The following is a 23978-nucleotide window of genomic DNA, read 5'->3' on the forward strand; positions in this document are numbered from 1 at the left end:
TTAACAAAATGATGGGTAAGGAGATTTTTGGATTTTATTTTTTTTAGGTTTGATATAGTGACAAAATCTTTCTGATTTCTCTTTGGTACTGGATAGATTCTGACAAGAGTCACTATCTTACCTTTCTCTTTGAAATAAAGGAAAGATGACAGCAAGTGAAAGGGTCATTTAGAGACATTTCTAACTGCCTGTGTTTTTGTACAAGCTGTTTGCAATGTTTTAATTCTTTTTATTGTTCTGGGGCTATAATCCCTTTATTTAAAAAACAGTGTTACACCTACGCACCTGTTTTTTTGAAGCCAAAAAATGCCTCAAACAAACTAAAAGCCAGCTGCAAAGCAATTGTTCTGTCATTGCCTGAGTATAATCTAATTCCTTTAAACTATTGTCACACTAAATGGAAACAGCAACTCTGTACATTTTCAGGATGATGAGGCAAAAGTGAAAGATGAGAAAAAACCTGTTTCCACCTGCTGTATTGAGATACCTGGGGTTGACTACTGATTTCTTAATCTTTAGTTAAACCTCCTCCAATCTTTTACCATCTACATGTACTAGATTGCAACTATGAACCTGATGTTCTTTTTGATCCAGAACGAGAAAAGGGGTAATTCCCTTATAGTAGAAGAAACAGAAGGGCCTGTCGTGAGTATGGATGAATGAATGAGTGTGTATAAGAACTCATGATACTGAATTAAATGTAATGTCTTATCTCAAATAAATGTTACATGCATAGTGATAAAACCAAATTTGGTCTCACTGTTTGTCTTTGCTCATATCAAAAGGAAATCCCCCCTTTTCTTGCTCTGGAGCAAAAAAAAAAAAAACCATCAGGTTCATAACAAGCCCCATCATCTCCAGCCAACATAGTTGTGGTGGTTACCATGATGCGCATTGTAACATGACAGATCTGGGAGATGATAGGTTAGGGAATACTGTGTGGTAGCTGAATAAAGTCCCAAAATATCTGCTTTGAACTGAAATATATGGCCATGTGGACTCAGATAACCCAATTCAAAGCAGATATTGTGAATTACTGTATCTCCCTTGATATTCTGGGTTATATGGCTGTGTGGAAGGGCCCTGGGATTGCCCATTTGGTGGAGGAAGGGTACCTCACACATTTGACACTAGCACAGTAAAGAATTATAAGGCTAAATTCAATTGCTGATTTCAGCTAAAAAAAAAAAGGGTGAATCAATTTCTGAATGATATGTCCCAACTTATGTAAACCCTGTTTGATTCAATGAGTTTATTCTAATTGAAATCAGCAATAGGCTATAGCCCAGGAATGGGAATTATGAGGCTTAAATCAATGTTGTTACACAGTAAGTCCTGACAGCACTAACCAGCATAACAAATCGCAACAAATATTGAAGCTACAGTCCTATGACTTCATCATCTGTGTCTTCAGCAGTATCATAGAATGCTTTTGCTCCAGTTCATCCACGAAGCCGAATGCTGCCCATCACCCGATGCAGGCTCACTTCTGACAGGGCTCCATGGATGAACTAGGGCAACATGGTCCTACGATGCTGCACCCAGAACACGGGAAGTTCAGAACAGGGCCAGCACGAAAGGAAGCCATTATTATTATCATATTATGGACATTATTATGCACAGCATTTCTATGATATTTATTATCATTATTATTATTATTATTATTATTGACATTACGGACATTATAAGAAGCAAAAAACATGGTCAGACAAACAGAACAAATTAAAGAAATATGGACTCCATGTAGCAGATAGCTACAGACTGTTAAACCAGATGATGAAAGCTGGATAGAATGGAAAGAAGGCTTATGTAACGAGAGAGAGAAAAGGATTAAGTTGTCATCAGGGAAGGAGGAGTGGTGGGTGTGGGGAGGGAGAAGGGAATGGAAAAGGAAAAAGTATGGTCAGTATGTGGAACTCTCTGCCCCGGACTGTGGTGGAGGCTCCTTCTTTGGAGGCTTTTAAACAGAGGCTGGATGGCCATCTGTCGGGGGTGCTTTGAATGCGATTTCCTGCTTATTGGCAGGGGATTGGACTGGATGGCCCATGAGATCTCTTCCAACTCTACTATTCTATGATTCTATGATTCTATGATGATGATGATGATGATGATGATGATTATTATTATTATTATTATTATTATTATTATTATTTAAAAAGACATGGTCCTATGACGCTGCGCCCAGAGCACAGAAGGCTTCCCATGTTCTGTTCACAGCGGGGCCAGCATAAAGGGAAGCCACACAGCGGCACTTTCCCATGTGTGATGGGGAAGCATAACTGCGTGTGAGGCCAAGCACAGGGCACTGGGATTGACTCACTGCCCTACTGATTCACCATGGAGGCTGGCAAATTGCCCTGTGGGACCTCATCCATGTAAGATCATGATGATAGTTTCCCAGCTTTTGGACAGTTTGCCCAGGTTTTTCCCTATCCTAATTGCCTGATATACCTTTCCCATGATTTTTTTACTGGTAGTCAGACCCAGTAACATTGATATATTTATTTATTTCCATCATTTCTACCCCGCCCTTCTCACTCGAGGGGACTCTATTTGGTTATAGATTTCTTTCTTTGATCCTGCCCACCATTGGAAGGTGGCTCTGGGGGACATATCTGAAAAAACTACTGGAAACAGATTCATGTGTATATAGAAAAAATGTTCAACACAAACTTTAAAATGATACCACAATTGTACCTTTTGAACATGCCAGATGAAGAACTAGAAAGGGAATTCGGAAAAATCTTGTCTTACATGACAGTGGGAGCTCGAATAGTATATGCCAGATATTGGAAAACCTCAGAGATACCTCTCTTAGAAGAATGTGAAATATATACAGTAGAGTCTCACTTATCCAACATAAATGGGCCGGCAGAATGTTGGATAAGCGAATATGTTGGATAATAAGGAGAGATTAAGGAAAAGTCTATTAAACATCAAATTAGGTTATGATTTTACAAATTAAGCACCAAAACATCATGTTATACAACAAATTTGACAGAAAAAGTAGTTCAATACGCAGTAATGTTATGTTGTAGTTACTGTATTTACAAAATTAGCACCAAAAATATCACGTTATATTGAAAACATTGACTACAAAAATGCATTGGATAATCCAGAATGTTGGATAAGCGAGTGTTGGATAAGTGAGACTCTACTGTATTACAGATTTGCTAATAATTGATAGATTAACTGTACTCTTGAGAGGAGAACTATTAGAGAATTTTGTTAATGAATGGCAACCAGTGATTCAGCATCTCAATAAAAAGTATAATTACGTAAACTAAAAATGTACATAGGGGATCCTATAAGACTGTAGATAAGGAGAAAATAGATATTAATCGAGAGCAGAGGATACATTTATATGTACTATTCAATAGAAGACTGTGATCCCTTAAAGAGAAGATATTATGTAAGAAATGATAGTGAAACATTAATAGCTGGAAAATACTGTACTCTACACAACAAACACTTAGAAATGTATGATTATCTGAATGAATAAATAAATATTAAAAAATGAAAAAGGTTTCCTACCCTTCCTTTATTGGTTATTAATATTTGCAAATTTGCATTACATGGTTAAAAGATTGAATTACAGAGCCTAGTTCAAAAGTTGGCAAGCCTGCTATAAACAATTCTCTCAGTTGGTTGACCAGCCAAATGCATGTCTGTTTTTCTTTCCTTGTTGTTTCTGATGTTTCGAGAAAGGTACGGAAGATTTTCAGTGACTAAACTGACCTCTAGTTGTCATCCTTCACAATGACTGGGTTGTCATCCAAGGGTTGTATTTTTTTAATCTCCTTACAGTTTAACTGGAACAGAGAATAGCCTGGCTATGGTTAAATTCTTGACCGAACATTTTAGTCTGAGTGGTACAGGGTAGGAAGTCATGTGTTGTGTGAGGAAAGTTAGTTAGAAAAGACTGGTACATTGAGTTAATCATTAATATACAAAAAAGCTAAATCAGATACAGCACATGACAAATGATCACACAGATCTAAATTACCATATTTTCTGGTGTATAAGATGACTGGGCGTATAAGACGACCCCCAACTTTTCCAGTTAAAATATAGAGTTTGGGATATACTCGCCGTATAAGACTACCCCTCTTCCAACGCACACCAAATATTAGAGCGGAAGCGCAAACACGCCTCTTTCACTCGTCTGACCTGCCCTTGTATCCTATTACCATACCTCCTTCTCTGCCTCTCATATCTCATACATGTACGCCTGTACCACTTCACTGCAGTCCTCAGGAGCGAGATTTGAGAAGCAGGGAAGGAGGTACAATAATAGGATACAAGGATGGACCAGACAGGTGAAAGAGGCATGTTTTTCTGGGTACTGCACCACTCTATCTCTTTTTTCCATACCCTGGGTGTCCCGGATGCCTGCAGCTTGCTCTGCCCTTCACTTACACCTTCCCGGTGAGGCGCCCCCCTCACCTCGCCATCGGGACCACGTTGTCACTTCTTTCTGCAAATCCTGGAATTCTTCTACCGTACTTGTTCAGTGCTGCCCTTTCATACGGTCACCACATACGGCAGGGATGTGGCTGCAGCCGTTTTTGAGCTCCCACCACCATATGCGGCAACTGCAGATTCTCCAGTCTGGCTTGGAAGTTTCATCACCCGCCCTATAAGATGACACCTGATATATAAGACGACCCTCAACTATTGAGAAGATTTTCCTGGGTTAAAAAGTAGTCTTATACGCCAGAAAATACAGTAGACATCTGTCCTAAAAACCAAACCAAACTCAAATTTGAAAATGCCACCCATGTATTTACTCCTGCCACTCCTATCTATATTCTTGGATTTGGCACTGAATGAAACAATGCCAAATCAAGAATATAGATAGAAAGGAAACAGCTGCATGAATATTTTTTTAAAAAAACCTTCATTTCTGATCCACCTCATCACAGACCTTCCCTTGTTTTTCCTTTCTCCTTCCCTTCACAATGTTGTTTCCTTACTCTCCCTTTTTTATAGCTATATATAATTGTCTAGTTTCAATATAATATACACACTTCATTGTTTTTAAAGATGTGGTAGAAATATTAAGAATCAGTTGGTAAGACTGCTAACATTAAAAGAGTTAACACAATTCAAACCACTGGAACTACGCTTAAGAAAAGGATTTGAATCTTGTGAAAAAGTTGTCATTTCCCAGTTCTGAAGAATCAGTAAAAAGTAACAAGTAGTTTTGCAGAACTCTAAGAGACCTAGACTTTGGGAAAGAACCAGCTGATAGATGTAAGACTTGCTTACCCCTTTGCTCTGCCTCTCTTTTAATTAATTTGTACATTAATTATTTTAATTAAATTAATCTTAAAATTCTTCTTAATTGCTTCAGGTTTTTTAAATTGTTGTTCCTCTTTGTTGGATTTTATTGATACAGATTGTGCATCTCTTATTCAAAATGCTTGGGACCAGAAGTGTTTTGGATTTTAATTTACCCAGCTTTTAGAATACTTTACCTGTATGTGTGGGTGGGTGAGTAATATACACACAGACATACACATACATACATACATATATACACATACAATAAAATGTCTTGGAAATGGAACCAAAGTCTAAACAATTCAATTTAATAGATTATTTGTAATAATTTTGTGTTTAGAACAAAGTGTATGTATATACTTTGAACCATTAGAAAGCAGAGGTATCTTTTCAGCCATTTATGTGGACGATTTTGGATTTCTGAATTGATTTTGACCAGTCATTTAATATCACTGTGTAGTGTTGGAAGTTATTTAAAGCTATGCTTGGTGATATTCACAACTAAGAGTGCATACAATGTAAAATTAATGCAGTTTGACATGTCTTGAACTGTCATGGCTCAATGGTATGGAATAATGGGAGTCTTTAGTCTTCTCTGCCAAAGAGTGTTGGTATTTCACCAAACTGCAATGCCCAGGATTTCATATCACTGAGGTATGGCAATTAGAGTGGCGTCAGACTGCATTAATTCTGCAGTGTGGTTTGATTTCAACTATATCAGAATTGTTCTGTTATATTGCAACAAAAGGCTTGATGATTTATGCCTGTTCAAAAGAACAGAAGGAGGTATCTTATTAAAGATGTGTTTTCAATGGCATAAAAGCTGACATTGACCAAATACAGTAGGTGAGATTGTAAAGGCTTTGTTATTGTTATTAGTTGCCATCAAATTGATTTCAATGTATGGTGCCCTTAGAAATGGGTAACCTTCAAGTCACCATGCTCTGCGTTGATCTTGTATATTCACAACCATAGCTTTCTTGGTTGATTCTAGTGATCTGTCTTCATACCTTCTTGTGACATCTCCAAAGTACAGACCATCTCAGATTAGTCATCTTGGCTTCTAGGCAGAATCCATGCTTGATTTACTCAACTCATTTATCTGTATTTAGCAGTATACATTATCTTTAGAAATCATTTCATCACATTTCAGATTAGGCTTATTGTCTGCCTATCAGCTTTTTTTCATTTTTCATTGCCCACCCAACTTTGATAACCATAGACAGAAATTGGAAATACTCTGCTATGGACTTTCATATTCTATTGATAGAAATCGAGACTATAATTAAGAAGAAGACTAGGACCCCATTTATACTGCCATATAAATCCAGATTATCGGTTTTGAACTGGTTTATATGGCAGTGTAGACTCATATAACCCTGTTCAAAACAGATAACATGGATTATCTATTTTGATAATCTGGATTATATGGCAGTGTAGAAGGGGCCTAGGACTTGGAAGAGCATCTATGAAGGAACAAGACATGATCCTAAAGTATCAAGAGATATCATCTTTTCATTTCTTAACTGTAGTTATCATGGTTATATCATGGTTATTTATTTTTATTTATTGTATCAGAAGTGAATTGAGGTTACAGTTAATAGAAACACAAAGTTAAAAACAACATTATACTAGATTTCCTTTGACCAGAAGCCAGCCACTTGGAGTGCTTCTGGTGTTGCTGTGAGAAGGTCCTCCATTGTGTATGTGGCAGGGCTCAGGCTGCATTGTAGTAAGTGGTCTGTGGTTTGCTCTTCTCCACACTCGCATGTCGTGGACTCCATTTTGTGGCTCCATTTCTTAAGGTTAGCTCCACATCTCATGATGCCAGAGCGCAGTCTGTTCAGCACCTTCCAAGTTGCTCAGTCTTCTGTGTGCCAAGGAGGGAGTTTCTCATCTAATATCAGCCGTGGATTGAGGTTCTGGATTTTAGCCTGCCATTTCTGGGCTCTCACTTTCTGAGGTTTTCCTGCAAATTTCTCTGTAGATCTTAAAAAGCTGTTTCTTGATTTAAGGCATTGCCATGCTAGCTGATATCTGAACAGAGGATAGGCCAGAGATATCACTGCCTTGGTCCTTTAATTATTGACTGGAACTTCCTGGTGGATGTCAAGTGGTGCAATACCAGCTAAACAGTATACCGGTAGTTTCTCCAGTGGTGTAGGGCATAAACATCCTATGATAATGTGGCATGTCTCATTAAGAGCCACATCCACTTTTTTAATGTGGTGAGATGTATTCCACACTGGCCATACCTACTCAGCAGCAGAGTAGCAAAGCGCAAGTGCAGATGTGACCCCCAGATTGTGCCAGTCAGCTTTCGTATGATATTATTTCTAGCACCCATTTTTGCTTGATATTCAAGCAGTGCTTCTTGTAAGTCAGAGCATGGCCCAGAATGACTCCCAGATATTTTGATGTGCCGCAATGTATCATGCTAAAGACATACAAAAGGGAAAGTCAGATAACTCCAATTGACATATGTCCTTGAGTCTTATCTCATTTTCACTAACCATATGTCATACCCTGAAATAAAACTGTACATTCATATTCACATTGCTGTTTCAGTGTTTGTTACAGTAGACAGAAATAATAATAACAACAATAGCACCAACTAAAGAAAATCAACTGAATCAGTTAGTATTTGTTAAATCAACACTTTCATAAGTTACACTGTTTCAAGGGGTTTGTTCTATTTAAAACTAACAATTGGATTTGAGACTTTAAGCATAAATCTTACAGGGAATAACATTCTCAGAGGCACCCTTGACTTACCTAACTATAACTTAAGCGTAGTTCACAGATCTATGGCACTCAAGACTGAAATTTGTTAAACAGAAGATTATTGGCTACAGTTAAGGTCTCTTTTACAGAGTATTCTTTAGAAAAGTGCCTTCTAGCCATCTTGACTACCTTTCATTGGCAGAAAAGCAGGGTGTTGCTTTAACAAACCAATAATGAATAATAGAATCATAGAATAGAGTTGGAAGAGACCAGATGGGTCATATAGTCCTGCTTTCTACCATGCTTGAATGAATAATTAAAAATCTTCCTTTCATCTAATGGGTTGATCTGTGACACATAAACCTAACACATTTTCAGTTTATTGAAAGAAGTATAAGCTGAAAAACAACTGAAAACACTATTACAAGGAGGAACACTTTCCTAAAATTGACCCTTCCTTTATTGTAGCACACCAGTGAGCCAACGTGTTTCAGTAATATGAGTGTTTTATGTGGCTTCTGAGGCCCCTTCTACACTGTCATACACTCAATTTTATCAAATCAGATATTCCATATTATCTGCTTTGAACTGGATTATATAAGTCTACACATATAATCCAGTTTGAAACAGATAATCTGGATTTTATATAGCAGTGTAAAAAAAGGCCTGAGAGATCAGGGTTCAAATCCCAGCTCAGCTATGGAAACCATGAGCAAGTCTCAGAAAGAGACAGTGGCAAACCTACTCCAGTCTTGCCTTGAAAATAGGATTGCCAGAAGTCAGAACCAACTTGAAGGCACCTAACAACAAAAACCAAGGGAAAAATAGCTTCAAAAATAAATGTGTGCTATATTATTATGACCCTGCAAATTGTTGACACACACTAGTCAGTTAATACTTGTTTCATGTTCGTTTTGTCCATTGTCAAATGGAGAGTACCAAAGATTTCTGTAGAGGGGGACTTAAAATATGCCTTTTAAGTAGTTTCGCAAGACATAGATTGAATCATTATCATCTGATCATTGACATGTTTTGCTCTTGAAGATTCTTTCAAATGACACAACTACAAATACGTAACATTGGTGCAAGATTTATCAACAGCCTCCAAGAAAATTAAACATATATCCAAGCACCAAAAATTCAAAACATGAGATGTGGAAAACATACAATGGTAAACCGAAGACTTGGAGGGTCTGCTTACGCATGCTGTAGCATACACTATAATTCAATTAAAATACAGACCGTCTAATTATATATGTTACTGTTTTCTTTCCTACAGGCAACTTCAAAAGATAGTACACGATATCAAGAAAAATGACAGTGGAATAATGAGCAAGTTCAAAAAGTGAGTTGTGCATATCAGCCATTTACATGTCTTGTCCTTTTTTATTAGTTTTTAATGCATATTTTTGAACTTATACAGGTTCAGTATATGCCTAAATATGTTTACTAATAAGTAAATGCGAGTGGAGCTTGCTGCCAGAAGGGAAAAATAACCCTTTGTCTTGCAAATAAGTGTGAATTTCATCAAAAACTAATTTGAAGCAGAATACACATCTCAGTGGTGGCTAGGTCTTCAGCTGGACTGAGGTGGATTGAGAAAGAAGCAAAATTGAGCAGAACTTTACCTGTTTTTTCTCTCTTTTTTGCCACCCACGTTTCCCTCTCTTTTTTCCTCTTTCCCACTGCCCAGCAAGGCACAACTTGCACAATTATGCAAGTTATATAATCCCTCTTTAATTGCTTTGGTTACATCCTGTGAAATCCTGACATTTGTAGTTTGGTGAGGCATTCAAGCTCTCTGGTGAAAATGCTAAATATCCCCCACTAAATGACAAACCTTGGGATCCCATAGGTCAGACATCCTTAAACTGTGGCCCTCTAGCTTAACCAGCTTGTTCATTGGTCAGGAATTCTGGGAGTTGGAGACCCAAATAGCTGAAGGGCCGGAGTTTGAAAATGTCTGTCATAGATTGTTGCCTTAGCACTTCAAGTGGAATCGTAGTGCTATAAGGACTTCATCAGATGAGTCTTCAGCAGTGTCATAGGATGCTTTTGCCCCTGTTGAGCCATGGAGCCCCACACCGCCCATCACACAATGCAGGCTCACTTCCAGCAGGGCTCCATGGCTCAACTGGGGCGCAAGCGTCCTACGACACTGCACCCAGAACACGGGAAGCTTCCCATGTTCAGTTGAAAACAATGGGGCTAGCGTGGGGAGAAGCTGTGTGGCAATGCTTCCTCACATGTGATGGGGAAGGATTGCTGTGGGCACGGTGGGGCGTGTGGGACTGGGGATTGCCCCACTGCCCCACCGATTTGCCACAGAGGCTGGTGAATCACCCTGCGGGACCTCATCAATATGATGAGGTCCTAAGTGTGAAGTGTGGAAGGGAAAAGGAAAGAAAACCTTTGCTGTACTGCCAATTGAGAGCTTTTGAAAAGAAGCTGAGAGCCACATGAGATCAGGCCATTTTGTTGTCTGAGGCCAAGACAGAGAAGCTCGCTACTACCATATCACACATACAGAAGCAAAGTGGAGTGGAAGTTCAGTCTGACTTCCAACACTGGCAGTGACCGAGCATACCCCTCCTAAGGTTATTGGGCTAAAGGGGAGCATGACAGGCTGGGTGGCACACATAAATCTGCTCACTAACAAGAGAGAAATGGGCGGGGCGGGGGGTGGGAGAGAAATGCTTCTGGTGAATCAATTGCTTCTCGTATCTGCTGCCTGAAGTAGTTTGCTTCCTCCACCAAATTGTTGGGCCAGTCCTGAATGAACTGGATATGGAGGCAATGTTTCAGAGAGACCAGATCTATTCAGTAGCCCTTACAGAAGGCCTCCATAGACAGGGACAATAAGTGGCATGTAATGTGCTCCCCCTAGAAGAATTCATAGCATTGCCTGTTTCAACAGAAAGAATCAGTACAAGTTGAGCATCTCTTATCCAGAATTCTAAAATCCGAAATACTCCAAAATATGAAATTGTCCACACGTGTGAAAATAACACCTCTCATGTTTGTTCAATGTGCACAAACTTTGTTTCATGAAAAAAAATTATTTAAAATGTTATGTATAAAATTACTTTTGAACTCTGTGTATGAAGTGCACATGACACAGATGAATTTGAATTTCATATTTAGACTTGGATCCTCTCTCCAAGATATCACATTATGAAAATGTAAGTATTCAAAACTCCAATAAAATCTGAAATAGGAAGATTTCTGGATCCAAGTATTTTGGATAAGGGATACTCAACCTGTAATAACAGGAATCATTGTCCTCACAACATTAATAGCAACACTTCTGTAGCCCACCATTAAAGCTGTGGCAGAGTAATTAAAAAATTTAAAAATACCCAAACCTAAGAAGGATAACTCTGAAGTAGCATTTTAAAGCTAGCTATTGTATATTGTCCTCTCAACAGGCAACAAGTCTCAACATTGGCATTTGTACTCTTGTTTTGCACTGACAATGACACATTAATAACTTGTCTGAACAACTACTGTTTCAACAGACGTGATAAAAAAGATAACAAGCATAGTGTTGTTCTCCCACTGTACGAAAGCATGCAGGAATAGCCATTCCTCTGTGCCAAAACTACTGTGTGTGCATTTAACTCTGTATTTATCCTTGACATAGCGGTCTAAATATAGACCACTTACAAAAAGACATACTTGAAATGGAATCCTTTCCTATTAACTCATACGTCACTCCTGTAAATATTATCTTCCCTTTTCAAGCCGAAACCTGTCCTCCAGCGCTTTGAGAGTTCTTGCATGTCTTCTCATCTCTTAAATTGGGATCAGGAAACTCAGGTCTGGCTATTGCCTTTTGAGCCTTTTTTTCTTTAGGTCTGTGCCCAGTGTGAGAATGAGGCATTGCACGAGTGAGTGAGCCCCACTGGTGTCCCTGAATGATTTTTAAATCATTATACAGTACAGTTGTCCCTCCACATTTTCCGTTTTGACTTTTACGGATTTGATTATTCACAAATTTGATTAAAATTACTGAAAGTCCCAGGGGTCAGTCTCCATAGTGATCCCATTTCTTTGGGCTTCAAAAAGCCCAGAAGAGTGAGGTGGTGCCCCCCTCCCCCTAAGCCTCAAATTCCCCTCCTTAAACTTACTGAAAGGTGTCCCTGACAGCCATGAAGCCTCTCTGCATTGTCCTGAGGGAAGGAAACAACATGTGAGGAGATGGGGGTGGAGTGAGGGGGTTTCCTTCTCACTCCTCCCATCTCCTCAGGCATAATTTCCTCCACTCAAAAGGACACGAGGGGAGGTCCTTTTCAGTAAGTTTCAGGAGGGAAATTTGGAGCTTCAGGTTGGCTTCATGCTATCCTGATTTCAATCAGGATAGCATGTAGCCACCCACAATAGGAAAGCCCGGGGTTTGGATGGGGGAGTGGAGACTAGAACCTGCATGCAAGTGGTTTATTTTAACCCATTTCTGTGCGGGTTTTAGGTATGTCTGTAAGCACCTTCTGAATCTCTAGGTCCTCCGGTGTAAGTGGATGGTCAATTTCATCCAACCATGTTGAAGGACCTAGAGATCTCTAGAAAGAAAACCTCCTTATGAAACTAGTTCCTCCAGTACAATTCTATAGTCAGCCTCCAATGGAAGTCAACCATGGAGTCATGCTGGAAGACCTAGAATTTCTTACAGAAGTGTTATCTCAAGTTTAATAAAATAGTAATTTCTTTATTCATGATTTCTTGTTTTCACAGGGGTTCTGTCTCCCTAACCCCAGTGAATGTGGAGGGTTGACTTTATTTGAAGAAAGAAAAATTAGTTTTCTTGTTTCACACAAATGTCCCCACCCAAACAAAATCTAGGGTGACAGTGAGGCACTTGTAGGTTAAATCTGCCCCCTTCTACACTACCATAAAAATCCAGATTATCTGCTTTGAACTGGATTATATGGAAGTATAGATTCATATAATCAATTTTAAAGCACATAATGTGAATTGCCTACTTTGATCGTCTGGATTATATGACAGTGTAGAAAGGGCCTCACTTGGAGGAAGAAGAGAATGACACAGATAAAAAGAGCAAGGGAACGCTGGTCTCATCTACAATAAATGTAATCCCTGCCCTATGGGAATTAAACTGTATGGTATAAATCATATATGGATTAAAACTGTTGCACTGCAATTCTAGATGTTGTTGGATTCCATTGTCCTGATGTGGCAGGGACAGTCTTGTTTAATCCTCTGTTGCTTGGGTGTTTGTAGGTTGGAGTCCATTTGGAGGAGTGGATCTTGCTCACTCATATTACAAAATAATAGGTAGAGGTGGAGTAAAATAGACAAAAGATAGGTCTAGTCCCACAGCCCAAGACCAGTTATATACAAGCAGAGTGTGAAGCAATAGTAGGTGTTTATGAAAAAGGAGACGTCATGAAAGTACAGCTTCTGCCATCAAAGTGCTGCAATATCAAGGCAAGCTGATTTTCCTTTCCCAACAAAGTCCTTACTATTCTAATGAAAGGCCTGGCCTGAAGCTGGCAACAATCTGTTTTAATGGGTGCTTTATTGATGCATAAGCTCTTGAGAAACAATGACTGAATAGCCTTGTGTGCATAGGATGTCATGTTAACATCTTTCCAAGTGTCGCTTAAGCAATGTCTAGAGTTGGGATAGAAAGTGAGCAGGAAGCTTGCAGGTTCCAACATGTCCAAATCCACAAGCCATTAGCAGATACGTGAGCTCTTTTGAATAGAAAAAAGAGGAAGTTTTGACTGCAACAGCAAAGGTATTTCTGAGCCCTAGAACTAGGTCATCATTTTGTGACCCTTGCACCATTGCCAGAAACATCCCAGTGACATTTTGCAAGCTGGCTGCGCTCTGATGCTTTCCCATACTGAGCAAGTCAAGGAAATGAAATGAAGCATAGAAAGAAAGAGGAAGCAACAATGAAAAGAACGGGGGTGGTGATGAATGTTAACTGACCTGAAACCAAAAGAGGAAGCAGTGATTCATGATGGAATATCTGTATCTTGTAAAATCAGTAATAATCATAATAATCATAATAATCATAATAATAAAAAGATGAATTAAAAACCATGTATGTTCGCTTGGGTTAATAAAAGACCATGTTGCAAAGGAAAACACAGCTTTGTTGTTGTTGTTCAGCAGATTTATTGTCTGTTAACAATTGTGCAGTTCCCCTCATGTGGGAATTCTTCTTTTTGTAGGGCCCTGCATCTGCACATTTAACATCTACTGCATCAGTAGATGCTACTAAATGATAATGTATATCCTGATGCAATTAGAAGCATCACCGTCTGCATCTCTTAAAGTCCCAACAGCCAAGCCCAACCAGTTCTCCATTCAATTAGCCAATAGTCCTTTTATGAACAAGCTTGTAAACGTTTTATAGCTTTGATCCTCAAACCAGTTCAGCAAGGATGCATGACCCCTTAGAGGTGTCATCCCATTGACTTCAGCTGAGAAGAACATGTATTGAAGACATCATCATGCCCAGGAATTGTCAGACCTTTCTGCATTCTTAAATGCCAGCTACGTGATATCTGTGGCAAGAGAAAGGAACTAAATATCTTGCAGACTGATGTTCCAAAACTTGGGTCCTACAGATGTTTTGGACTTCAACTCCCAGAATTCCTTGGCCAAGCTAGCTAAGGGGCCACAGCTAACACAGTGGGTTAAACCACCAGCTACTGAATATCTTGGTGACCGGAAGGTCAGCTGTTTAAGCCACAGTTCAGGGTGAGCACCCGCCATTAGCCCTAGCTTCTGCTCACCTAGCAGTTTGAAAACAGCAATGTAAGTAGATAAATAGGTACTGCTTTGGCAGGGAGGTACAAGGCGCCCCTGAAAAACATGCTGGCTAATTTGATCAGGAAGGCGTCCATGAACCTCAGCTTCCTCAGCGTGGAAAATGGAACAACAGCACCTCCCCATGGCCAAGTTGAGCACAGCCTCCAGATGCCTGAGATGAAAAAGCAGGAAGCCTTGCCTCTATGTATTGTCTGTCTGTGTTATTAATTGTGACGGCATTGAATGTTTACCTTGTATGTATTTTGTAATCAGCTCTGAGTCCCCTCGGGGAGATAGAGTGGAATATAAATAAAGTATGTTGTTGTTGTTGTTGTTGTTGTTGTTGTTGTTGTTATTTATGGATTCTGGACAACAGCTACAATTACATTCTCTGATAAATTAACCTGGTGGGACATCAGAAGCCATTGATCTGCACTTTCCTATCCCCTTCAGAAACTCACCAGGACAATTTCTAAAGTCCGAAACAGTTGAAGGACCAAAGTTTGGAAACCATTGAGAAAGGAACTGGAGCATAGTTGTTCAGTCAGTGATACTATACAGCTATGACTAGGATGCATTCATGATTTAATTCCATGTATAAGCAAGGTCACTATAAGCATAACCTTTGTAGGCTGACAAACCTACAACCTTTTCCCCTTTTCTCCTATTGATATTTAGGTTCCAAAATGAACACGTGGCCTTAATATGCAAAACTGGAAAAAATACATGGGACCGGTATGATACTTTAAGAATTGCACATGTTCTGGTTGTTCAGCATGAAGTTCTGTTGCCTGCTTTTAGTGTAATGGTGTTTGTGTTTTTCTCCAAGGTCTCTGGCCAGGGTGTCAAAGCAACATTCAGATTCCCTACTTTCATTTTCACACAAATACTTAATAGGGTCTACCCCCAGAGCTTGACAGTAGTGCTTTTTATACCCCAGCTCCCAATATTTTCCAGTGGGCTTAGTCATTTTGCCAAGCTTTATCTAACCCAGAGTTTCCCAAGCTCCAGATGTGTTGGATTACAAGTGTCCTGGTTGTAAGAAAGCTGGACTAAACAATTACCAAGCATGGAAAGAGGAGGAGATTTCAACTACACCCTCCAACATGGTGTTAAAATGAACTTTTTCAAACTTTGGGTTGTTTTTGTAATCCTGGAAGTCCAGAAATGGAAACTCTGAATGTTTCTCCTATCAACTCAATTTTGTAGGATGTTTTAATAGCACTTCACTGCATGCCCCATGCTAAAAATATAACACCTTGTACTTAAAAGCATGCTTTCAAGGATATACAGTACAACTCCTGTATCCATGGGGAATACGTTGCTGAACTTGTGTAACAGTGATACAGTGGAAAGAGTACAAGGTGGATAAAAAGGGAGATAAAAAGGCCAGTCACATACCAAAAGGGACATTTGCCAACCTGGCATAATATGAAATTCTATTCATCGCTGTAGTTTGGTAATCAAAGAAGAATAATCCCTGAAACAGCTCAAGCACCTTTATCCAAATTTAAGGAAGTTTATGACATAGAAGTTTGACATTTCTTCCCATTCTGAAGCAATGTGAAACCATTCCCAATATTTGCCCCATGGGACTCAAACCATGTGAGGTGGCATATTGGGAAGAGTTGCCTAAAGTGATATAGGCTTCTACCCGACTTAGAGGGATTCCCCATCTCCTGGCAACTCATATCTGACCAGACTTAGGCATGACAGACTTGAAACTTCAACAGAAAGTCAGATTAGGAAAGGGAACCACAACCCCCTTTCATCCAATAAAGTTGGACATCAGTCTGAGGATGAGACCTCTTATTTGAGATTGGAACTCACAAAAAATGCTGAGTGCATTTCATCATAAAGCTTCACATTAAAATTATAGGAACCATGTGCTAATTTGCATTCTCCATATTACATTCTAACAAACTAACAATCTATGCATTGTCATTCCCCGCAGAAATAGTTTTGCATGTGCATAGAAACATACTTTGGATAGAATTGTGTAGATGCGTGCATTGTTATGTTCCTCTTGCTAAGTGTCTTTAAACTTTCATTAACTGTGTCTGATACCATAAGCTTAATTTGTTTTGCTTTTTGCCAGCCATTTGTTGCCATGCAGCTCTTACTGCATGCTTCAGAAATTAAATATATTACTTGTACTGTTCACAGGCTGACAAGCAAAGCTCCTCCCAGTGTACCACCAGTAGACTATGGTATGGTTATGATTTTTTTAAGCTGTTTATTAAATAGAAGCAGACGTTTTGCTAAACAAGGCTCATATATGTCAGTGAAAGTAAGAGACATTTCTTTGTGGGATGGGAGCCAATTCTACAGTGCAGGCTCATACAACTGTTTCTCATGGACAGGATATTTAATGGGCATGGAAAGTTGTTCCCACATTACTTGAGTAAGATTTTAAGAGTCTCCTAGTAAATACTAAATGTACTGTAAGAGGGCCTCAATTGCATAATAGGGCATAATGGGCATGTGTGTAATACTAATACTAAGCAATGGAATGAAAACATTGGAAATACTTTCAGTGTGATTAAACATGAACAGACAAGTCGTAGAAATGTTCCTTCTCTCAAAATTAAACCAAAACAAGCTCTTGGCTTCAAAAGTAGTATTTATCAAGCTCTCAGAGAAAAGTACTAATATTTGGAGGCTGAACTTTAAGAAAAGTCACTTTGGATGCCATTTAAAGTTTAAACTCAAAAGCTCAGACTATACAAAATGCCTTATTTTCCTTCTATTTATGGAATGTTGATTTCCTGCAACAATATGGATTTCAGTCAAGAGATAGCCATTGCCTATAATTCATGGGATATCTCTTGTACATTGACATTTTGACTCTGGCCCCTTCTACACTGCCCTTTATCCCAGAATCTGCTCCCATGTTATCTGCTTTAAACTAGTTTATATGAGTCTCCACAGAAAGATAATCTGAGATAAGATGATAATCAGGAATCAGATCCTGGGATATAAAGGCAATGTGGAAGGGGCCTCTGATAATAGGATTTTTTATAATATATATGCAATATTTTATTTATTTATTTACTTGGTTTTATACTCTGCCCTCTCTCCCTCATTGAGGGACTCAGAGCAGCTAACAGTTGGCAACAATTTGATGCCATTCAAACCTAGGACAATAAAAACTCAAATACATACAAACTGAGCAATACAAAGCATTTCTAACAACTCATAAAAATGACAATACATGATAAAACAATATTAATACATATGCCACTGTAAGCCTACATTAAGGCCCATTCTACACTGCCATATAATCAATTTAATTGGCATTAAATAATTTAACATATATATTATTAGTAAACATTATAGTAAAAGATATAGTAAACTAATACAGGTTGTGTACCTCCTATCTGGAATTCTAAAATCCAAAATTGTCTACATGATTGGCTAAGACAGTGACACCTTTCCTCTCTTACTGTTCAATGTACCCAAACTTTGTTTTATGCACAAAATGATTTAAAATGGTGTCTGTAAAATTATCATCAGGCTACAAACATAAGTTGACTACAAAACATAAAGAAACTTTATGTTTGGGCTTAGATTTCATCTCTAAGAGACCTCATTATCTAAAGGCAACTGTTCCAAAATACAGAACACTTCTGGTCCCAAACATTTTGGTTAAGGGATACTCATCCTATAGGTATGTTTGCAAAAGGCTAATATGTGTGCTTTGGGGAAAAAAAAGATTTTGGCTAACAAATTAACTTTTCATTTTTTTCAGAAGATGAGGAACAGTGGTCAGATGATTTTGTAAGTATAATAATTGAACATCAAAAATCACACTAAAAGCCATTAATCTGGGTCATGGCATCTTACTTTAATTTTGAAATACCTAAAATCCAAAACTAGCCACACTGATGGCTGAAATACCTTTGTTTTCGGTTGGTTCAGTACACACAAACTTTGTTTCATTCAGAAAAGTGTTTAAAAATATTATATAAATTTATCTTTAGGCTATGTGTACAAAGATATACTGTATATGACACATAAATGAATGTCATGTTTAGACTTGGGTTGCATCTCCAAGATATCTCATTAAGTATGTACAGTATATGCAAATATGAATCTTCCAAAATCCAAAACACTGTCTTAAGCTAATTGGAGGACAGAGAGGTTATAACTATAACCAACATTCACTCAGAGGAACAGAGACAGCGAGAGATAGAGACATTTATCTATAGAGTCCAATATATGTCTCAATATGATGACTCAGGAATTTGAATTTATACTGTGATTGTTTTACTTAACTTGTTTATCATATTATGCTATTATTATTCATGTACTCTGATTGTTGATTATGTGATTTTAATATGTTGTAAGTCGCTTTGGGTTCCGTGAGGGAGAAAAACAGGCTGTAAATAAAGAATTATTATTATTATTATTATTATTATTATTATTATTATTATTATTATTATTATTATTATTATTATTATTATTAGCCCTTGAACTGTTATAAGCAATAATGGTAGTGTTTTATGTGTTGTTGAAGGCTTTCATGGCTGGAATCACTGGGTTGTTGTGAGTTTTCCGAGCTGTATGGCCATGTTCCAGAACTTAGCATTCTTTCCTGATGTTTCGCCCACATCTATGCCAGGCATCCTCAGGCAGGAAGCAGCCAGGCTTTGAATCACATTGAACCTATGCCCCCCAAAAAATTGCTTTGAGTTAATTAAAAAAATGTCAAGACAGAGATAATGGATTTGAGATAGTAGCTGTTCACATTTGTTGTCACTGTTGTGTGCCTTCTGGTCATTTCTGATTTAAGGTGACAGTAAGGCATCCCAAAAACAAGGTTCTCTTGGCAGAGTGCCTATGTTTCCCTCTAAGGCTGAGAGAGTGTGACTTACCCAAGGTCACCCAGTACTTTTTCATTCAGGGATTCCAACCTTCGTCTCCTAGTTTCCTAGCCCAGCATACAAACTACTACATCACCCTGCTCTAACAACTATATTCTGACATTATTCAAAGGATCACTTTGACCCCAAAGTGTGTTGTGTTGTTTAAAAAAAAAGTCTGCTAAGAAAATGGGCCATATCTTTTTTCTAGGATAGTGACTATGAGAATCCTGATAACCCCTCTGATTCTGAGACGTACGTGGTTCCCTCTGAAGAGAACTGCGATGACAGCTATGAGCCACCTCCAAGCGAGCAAGAAAAGAAACAACTTCCAGCAGCCTTCTCCTGTTCTGGAGGAGAGTACGCAGGTAATAATGCTGTCTCACTTTTCATGCTTGCTTCTCTGCTAAACTTCATCACTGAGATAGTATCCAAAGGAAGCAGAAGTAAATACCAAATGGCTATATTAAAAATAGATCCTACATAAAGAGAATCGGGATACCTGATTCTTTCAGTGGTGCTTTTTTGATCATCTGCCCAGACAGATTTTTATGACTTCTCATAGTACCCAGTTTTCAAATAATGGCAGCAGCCTATAGATGGAATCTGTGTGAAGAAGATCCCTTTAGGTCAGAGCTTTCCAAACATTTCATGTTGGTGACACATCTTTTTAGACACGCATAATTTTGCAACACAGTAATTTGGTTTCACTAGCAAACTGGAGGTTAAACTAACCCACATATGAAATGTATGGGACACAGTCCTCCGGTGGCGTAGGAGATTAAACCGCTGAGCTGCTGAACTTGCTGATCAAAAGGTTGACAGTTCAAGTCCAGGGAGTGGGGTGAGTTCTCGCTGTTAGCCCCAGCTTCTGCCAACCTAGCAGTTCAAAAACATGCAAATGTGAGTAGATGAATAGGTACTGCTCTGGCAGAAAGATAACAGTGCTCTATGAAGTCATGCCAGCCACATGACCATGGAGGTGTCTACAGACAACGCCAGCTCTTCGGCTTAGAAATGGAGGTGAGCACCAACCCCTAGAGTCGGGAATGACTTAATGTCAGGGGGAAACCTTTACCTACTTTACATATAGGACACAACATATCTCATGAAAAACTTTCCTTTATATTTTTAGAAATACAGTAAAGTCTCGCTTATCCAACCTTCGCTTATCCAACGTTCTATATTATCCAATGCAGTCTGCCTTTTAGTAGTCAATGCTTTTGTAGTCAATGTTTTCAATACATTGCGATGTTTTGGTGCTAAATTTGTAAATACAGTAATTACTACATATCGTTACTGTATTGAACTGCTTTTTCTGTCAATTTGTTGTAAAATGTGATGTTTTGGTGCTTAATTTATAAAAATCATAATGTAATTTGACGTTCAATAGGCTTTTCCTTAATCCCTCCTTATTATCCAACATTTTCGCTTATCCAATCTTCTGTAGGCCTGTTTATGTTGGATAAGTGAGACTCTACTGTATATGATTTATTGTTTATTTCACAGACTCAAGAAGTTTCTCATTGCATTCATGCGACACACCTACACATTGCAGTGCGACATATAGTTTGGAAAGCTCTGCTTACACATATCTCTGTGTATGTAGAAGATTACATATTGTATTTGACACTTTCTAAAATTCTAAGGCTACTATTTTTTCTCAAATACTAGGGAATGTTTCAAGAGGAAGTGTTGTTCATTGAAATACGTCACACTCAGACATCACTTTACATGTGGCACCTGCAAAAAACTTATATCTAGTCTTGTGCAATTTAATACAAATTGCGATATGAAGGAATGGGAAGCACAATGCACTTTCACTTCCAATTCCTGTACAGCAGACTCACATATGAAACCAATATAATTCTAGAAAGAGAATAAGGCTGTAAGCCTTATGCCATTTTAGCTGGGATTATGTTTAATTGAATTCAGTGGGAATTATAGTTGCAACACATTTTTCTTCTGTGATATTGCAGTGTGCATTTAACTACATACCACTTAAATTTTCAATAGGCACATACAGGAAAACAATCTGCTTCCAAAAATAATAGAAAGGGGTGAAGACAGTCTTCTGAAAATTAAGGATCGTTCTCTTTTTTCTCCTGTTTCTCATTGATAGACAATAAACGACCAAGCCAGCAGAAGTCTTGGCCCATCGCTAAACCACTCCCTACACTGCCAAGCCAATCTTCATCAACAGTGAAGAAAGCGGCTTCTTTGCCGCCACCATCTGCTGCTCTGAAGCCAAAACTTCCACCCAAGCTAAATGATGATGAGGTAACAGTTAATAAATACATCAGGTTATTCATTAGGTCCAAAGCCTAGTCATGTCAACTTTAGAAACACATTGTCTGACTTGCATGATGAAACATGGTGCACATAAGAAATGAGGATAGGCTGCTCTCATTTCCTGAGGCTCATTCACCTGATGTAAATTAATCACGTTTCTCTTTCTCCACTCACACAGGATTCAGGACTGGAAAGGCCTTGCCTGTTTCTGAGAACTGTTCTGCTTACCATTAGCAAAGAGCTTCATATATTTATAATATAAGGAGCAGAGTGAGATAATAAAAGCTACTGTTAAATTATGTCAAAATCAATGGCAAAAGATGAATGCCAAAGCCTCTCCTATCTGTTTTTTTTTCTCTTTCTCATATATATATATCTATATATATAAATGTAATTTTCGTTTTACTATGGAGTAAACAACAAAACCACTGAACCAAATCACACCAAATTTGACCACAAAAGACAGTTATCCAAAATATGTCTTTCAATAAAAAACCTAGAAAAATAGTCCAAATTACAGAGAATGAGGAAGAGCCTTTCTCCACCTAACTGCCAGTTAGAAAGGTAGGCTCTGCTGCCTTTAGCCCCCCCCCCCCCCCGCTGCCTTTAGGCCCCGCCCCCTTCATATCCTAGCAACTCCCTCAGCCAAAATGGCACTCAGGGAAGAGGCAGAGTGCATTTAGGCCTGATCCACACTGCCTATAAAATACAAATTATCTGATTTGAACTGGATTATATGGCAGTGTAGATTCAAGGTCCTTCCACACAGCTATATTACCCATTTATAATCTTATATTACCTGCTTTGAACTGAATTATATTGAGTCCACACTGCCATATAATCCACTTTAGTGTGGATTTTATACAGCTGTGCAGAAGGGTCTCATATAATCCACTTCTAAGCAGATAATATAAGATTATCAATATAATATGAAATAATTACTGTGGTATAATAATAATACAGAACAATATAACCTCTAAAACCAGGACAGTAAATAAAGAGCAACACTCTGAGAGCAGGGAAATTGGGAATTCCAGAAAGGAAACAATCAGGGCCAGCGAACACTTCCCCCAGGCAGGAAACAGCCAGGCTTTGGAGCTGCAAGGCCATTAAATGCTAATCAAGGTGCCTAATTTCAGCATTCATACCTGCCACACCGAGACTATTCATTGCTATTCAAACTGGCCAACCAACGATTCCGCAAGGTAGAAAGCGGCCAGGCTTGCAAGCAGCAAGGCTATTCAGTGCTGTTCAACCTGGCCAACCAAGATTTCCCCTAGGTGAAAAATCCCCAGGCTTTAAAGCCACGAGGCTACTCTGTCCCATTCAACCTGGCCTAGCAATGATGCCCTATGTAGAAAAGCAGCCAGGCTTTTAAGCTGCAAGACTATTCAGTGCAATTCAATCTGGCCAAACAATGATTCCCCTACAAAGGAAGTAGCCAGGCTTCACCTCTTCTCTTTGATTGAGGGTGCTACTCCAGCTACTCCAGAAAATGGCCAGGCTTTGAGGCTGCAAGGCTATTCACTGCTATCCCACCTGGCCAACAAATGATTCCCATAAGCCACAGCAACGCGTGGCCAGGCAAAGCTTGTGTGTGTGTGTGTGTACACACACACACACACACACACTGTGTGTATGACATTTCCTTTCTTTTTCACACACATACAAGGAGGAAAGGTATAAAATAAAGAAAGAGGGAAGATAGGGATAATGGAGTTATTGTTAGTAAATTGAGTCTTGACCAATATCCAATATTTTGCCAGCGGTGGGGTGCGGAGGTACAAAAAAAGGCAATGTATATAGTTATGTTTTTTAAATCTAATTCTTATTTCAATTACACTTATTTTCATTACTTTCAAATATTTAAAAGGTCATATATATCCTCTATAACAAAGAGAGGGGTGATATTATCAGTTAGTTTTAAATCTGATAGTCATGTCTTCTTATATTTTCTTCTATTTTCTCTTATTGTTCTTTCTTCTTTTATTTATTTATTTATTCATGTATTTATTTACAGTATTTATA

General features: G+C 38.6%; 1 protein-coding gene across 10 annotated transcripts in view; it reads left to right on the forward strand.

The window, feature by feature from the left end:
- Positions 1–23978, forward strand: part of blnk (B cell linker) — a 158850-nt gene that overhangs the window by 109749 nt on the left and 25123 nt on the right. For 6 of the 10 annotated variants that reach the window (XM_008116752.3, XM_016995903.2, XM_008116754.3 and 3 more), the window contains 6 exons: positions 9290–9355; positions 15472–15528; positions 16960–17003; positions 18545–18573; positions 19870–20026; positions 21781–21938. In XM_008116752.3, the coding sequence (XP_008114959.2) occupies positions 9290–9355; positions 15472–15528; positions 16960–17003; positions 18545–18573; positions 19870–20026; positions 21781–21938 (511 nt within the window). The remainder of the gene's footprint in view (positions 1–9289; positions 9356–15471; positions 15529–16959; positions 17004–18544; positions 18574–19869; positions 20027–21780; positions 21939–23978) is intronic. The other 4 variants (XM_008116751.3, XM_062976131.1, XM_008116750.3 and 1 more) reach the window with 3 other exon arrangements.

The sequence above is a fragment of the Anolis carolinensis genome, chromosome 3 (genome assembly GCF_035594765.1).
Source record: "Anolis carolinensis isolate JA03-04 chromosome 3, rAnoCar3.1.pri, whole genome shotgun sequence".
NCBI classification, from domain to species: domain Eukaryota; kingdom Metazoa; phylum Chordata; class Lepidosauria; order Squamata; family Dactyloidae; genus Anolis; species Anolis carolinensis.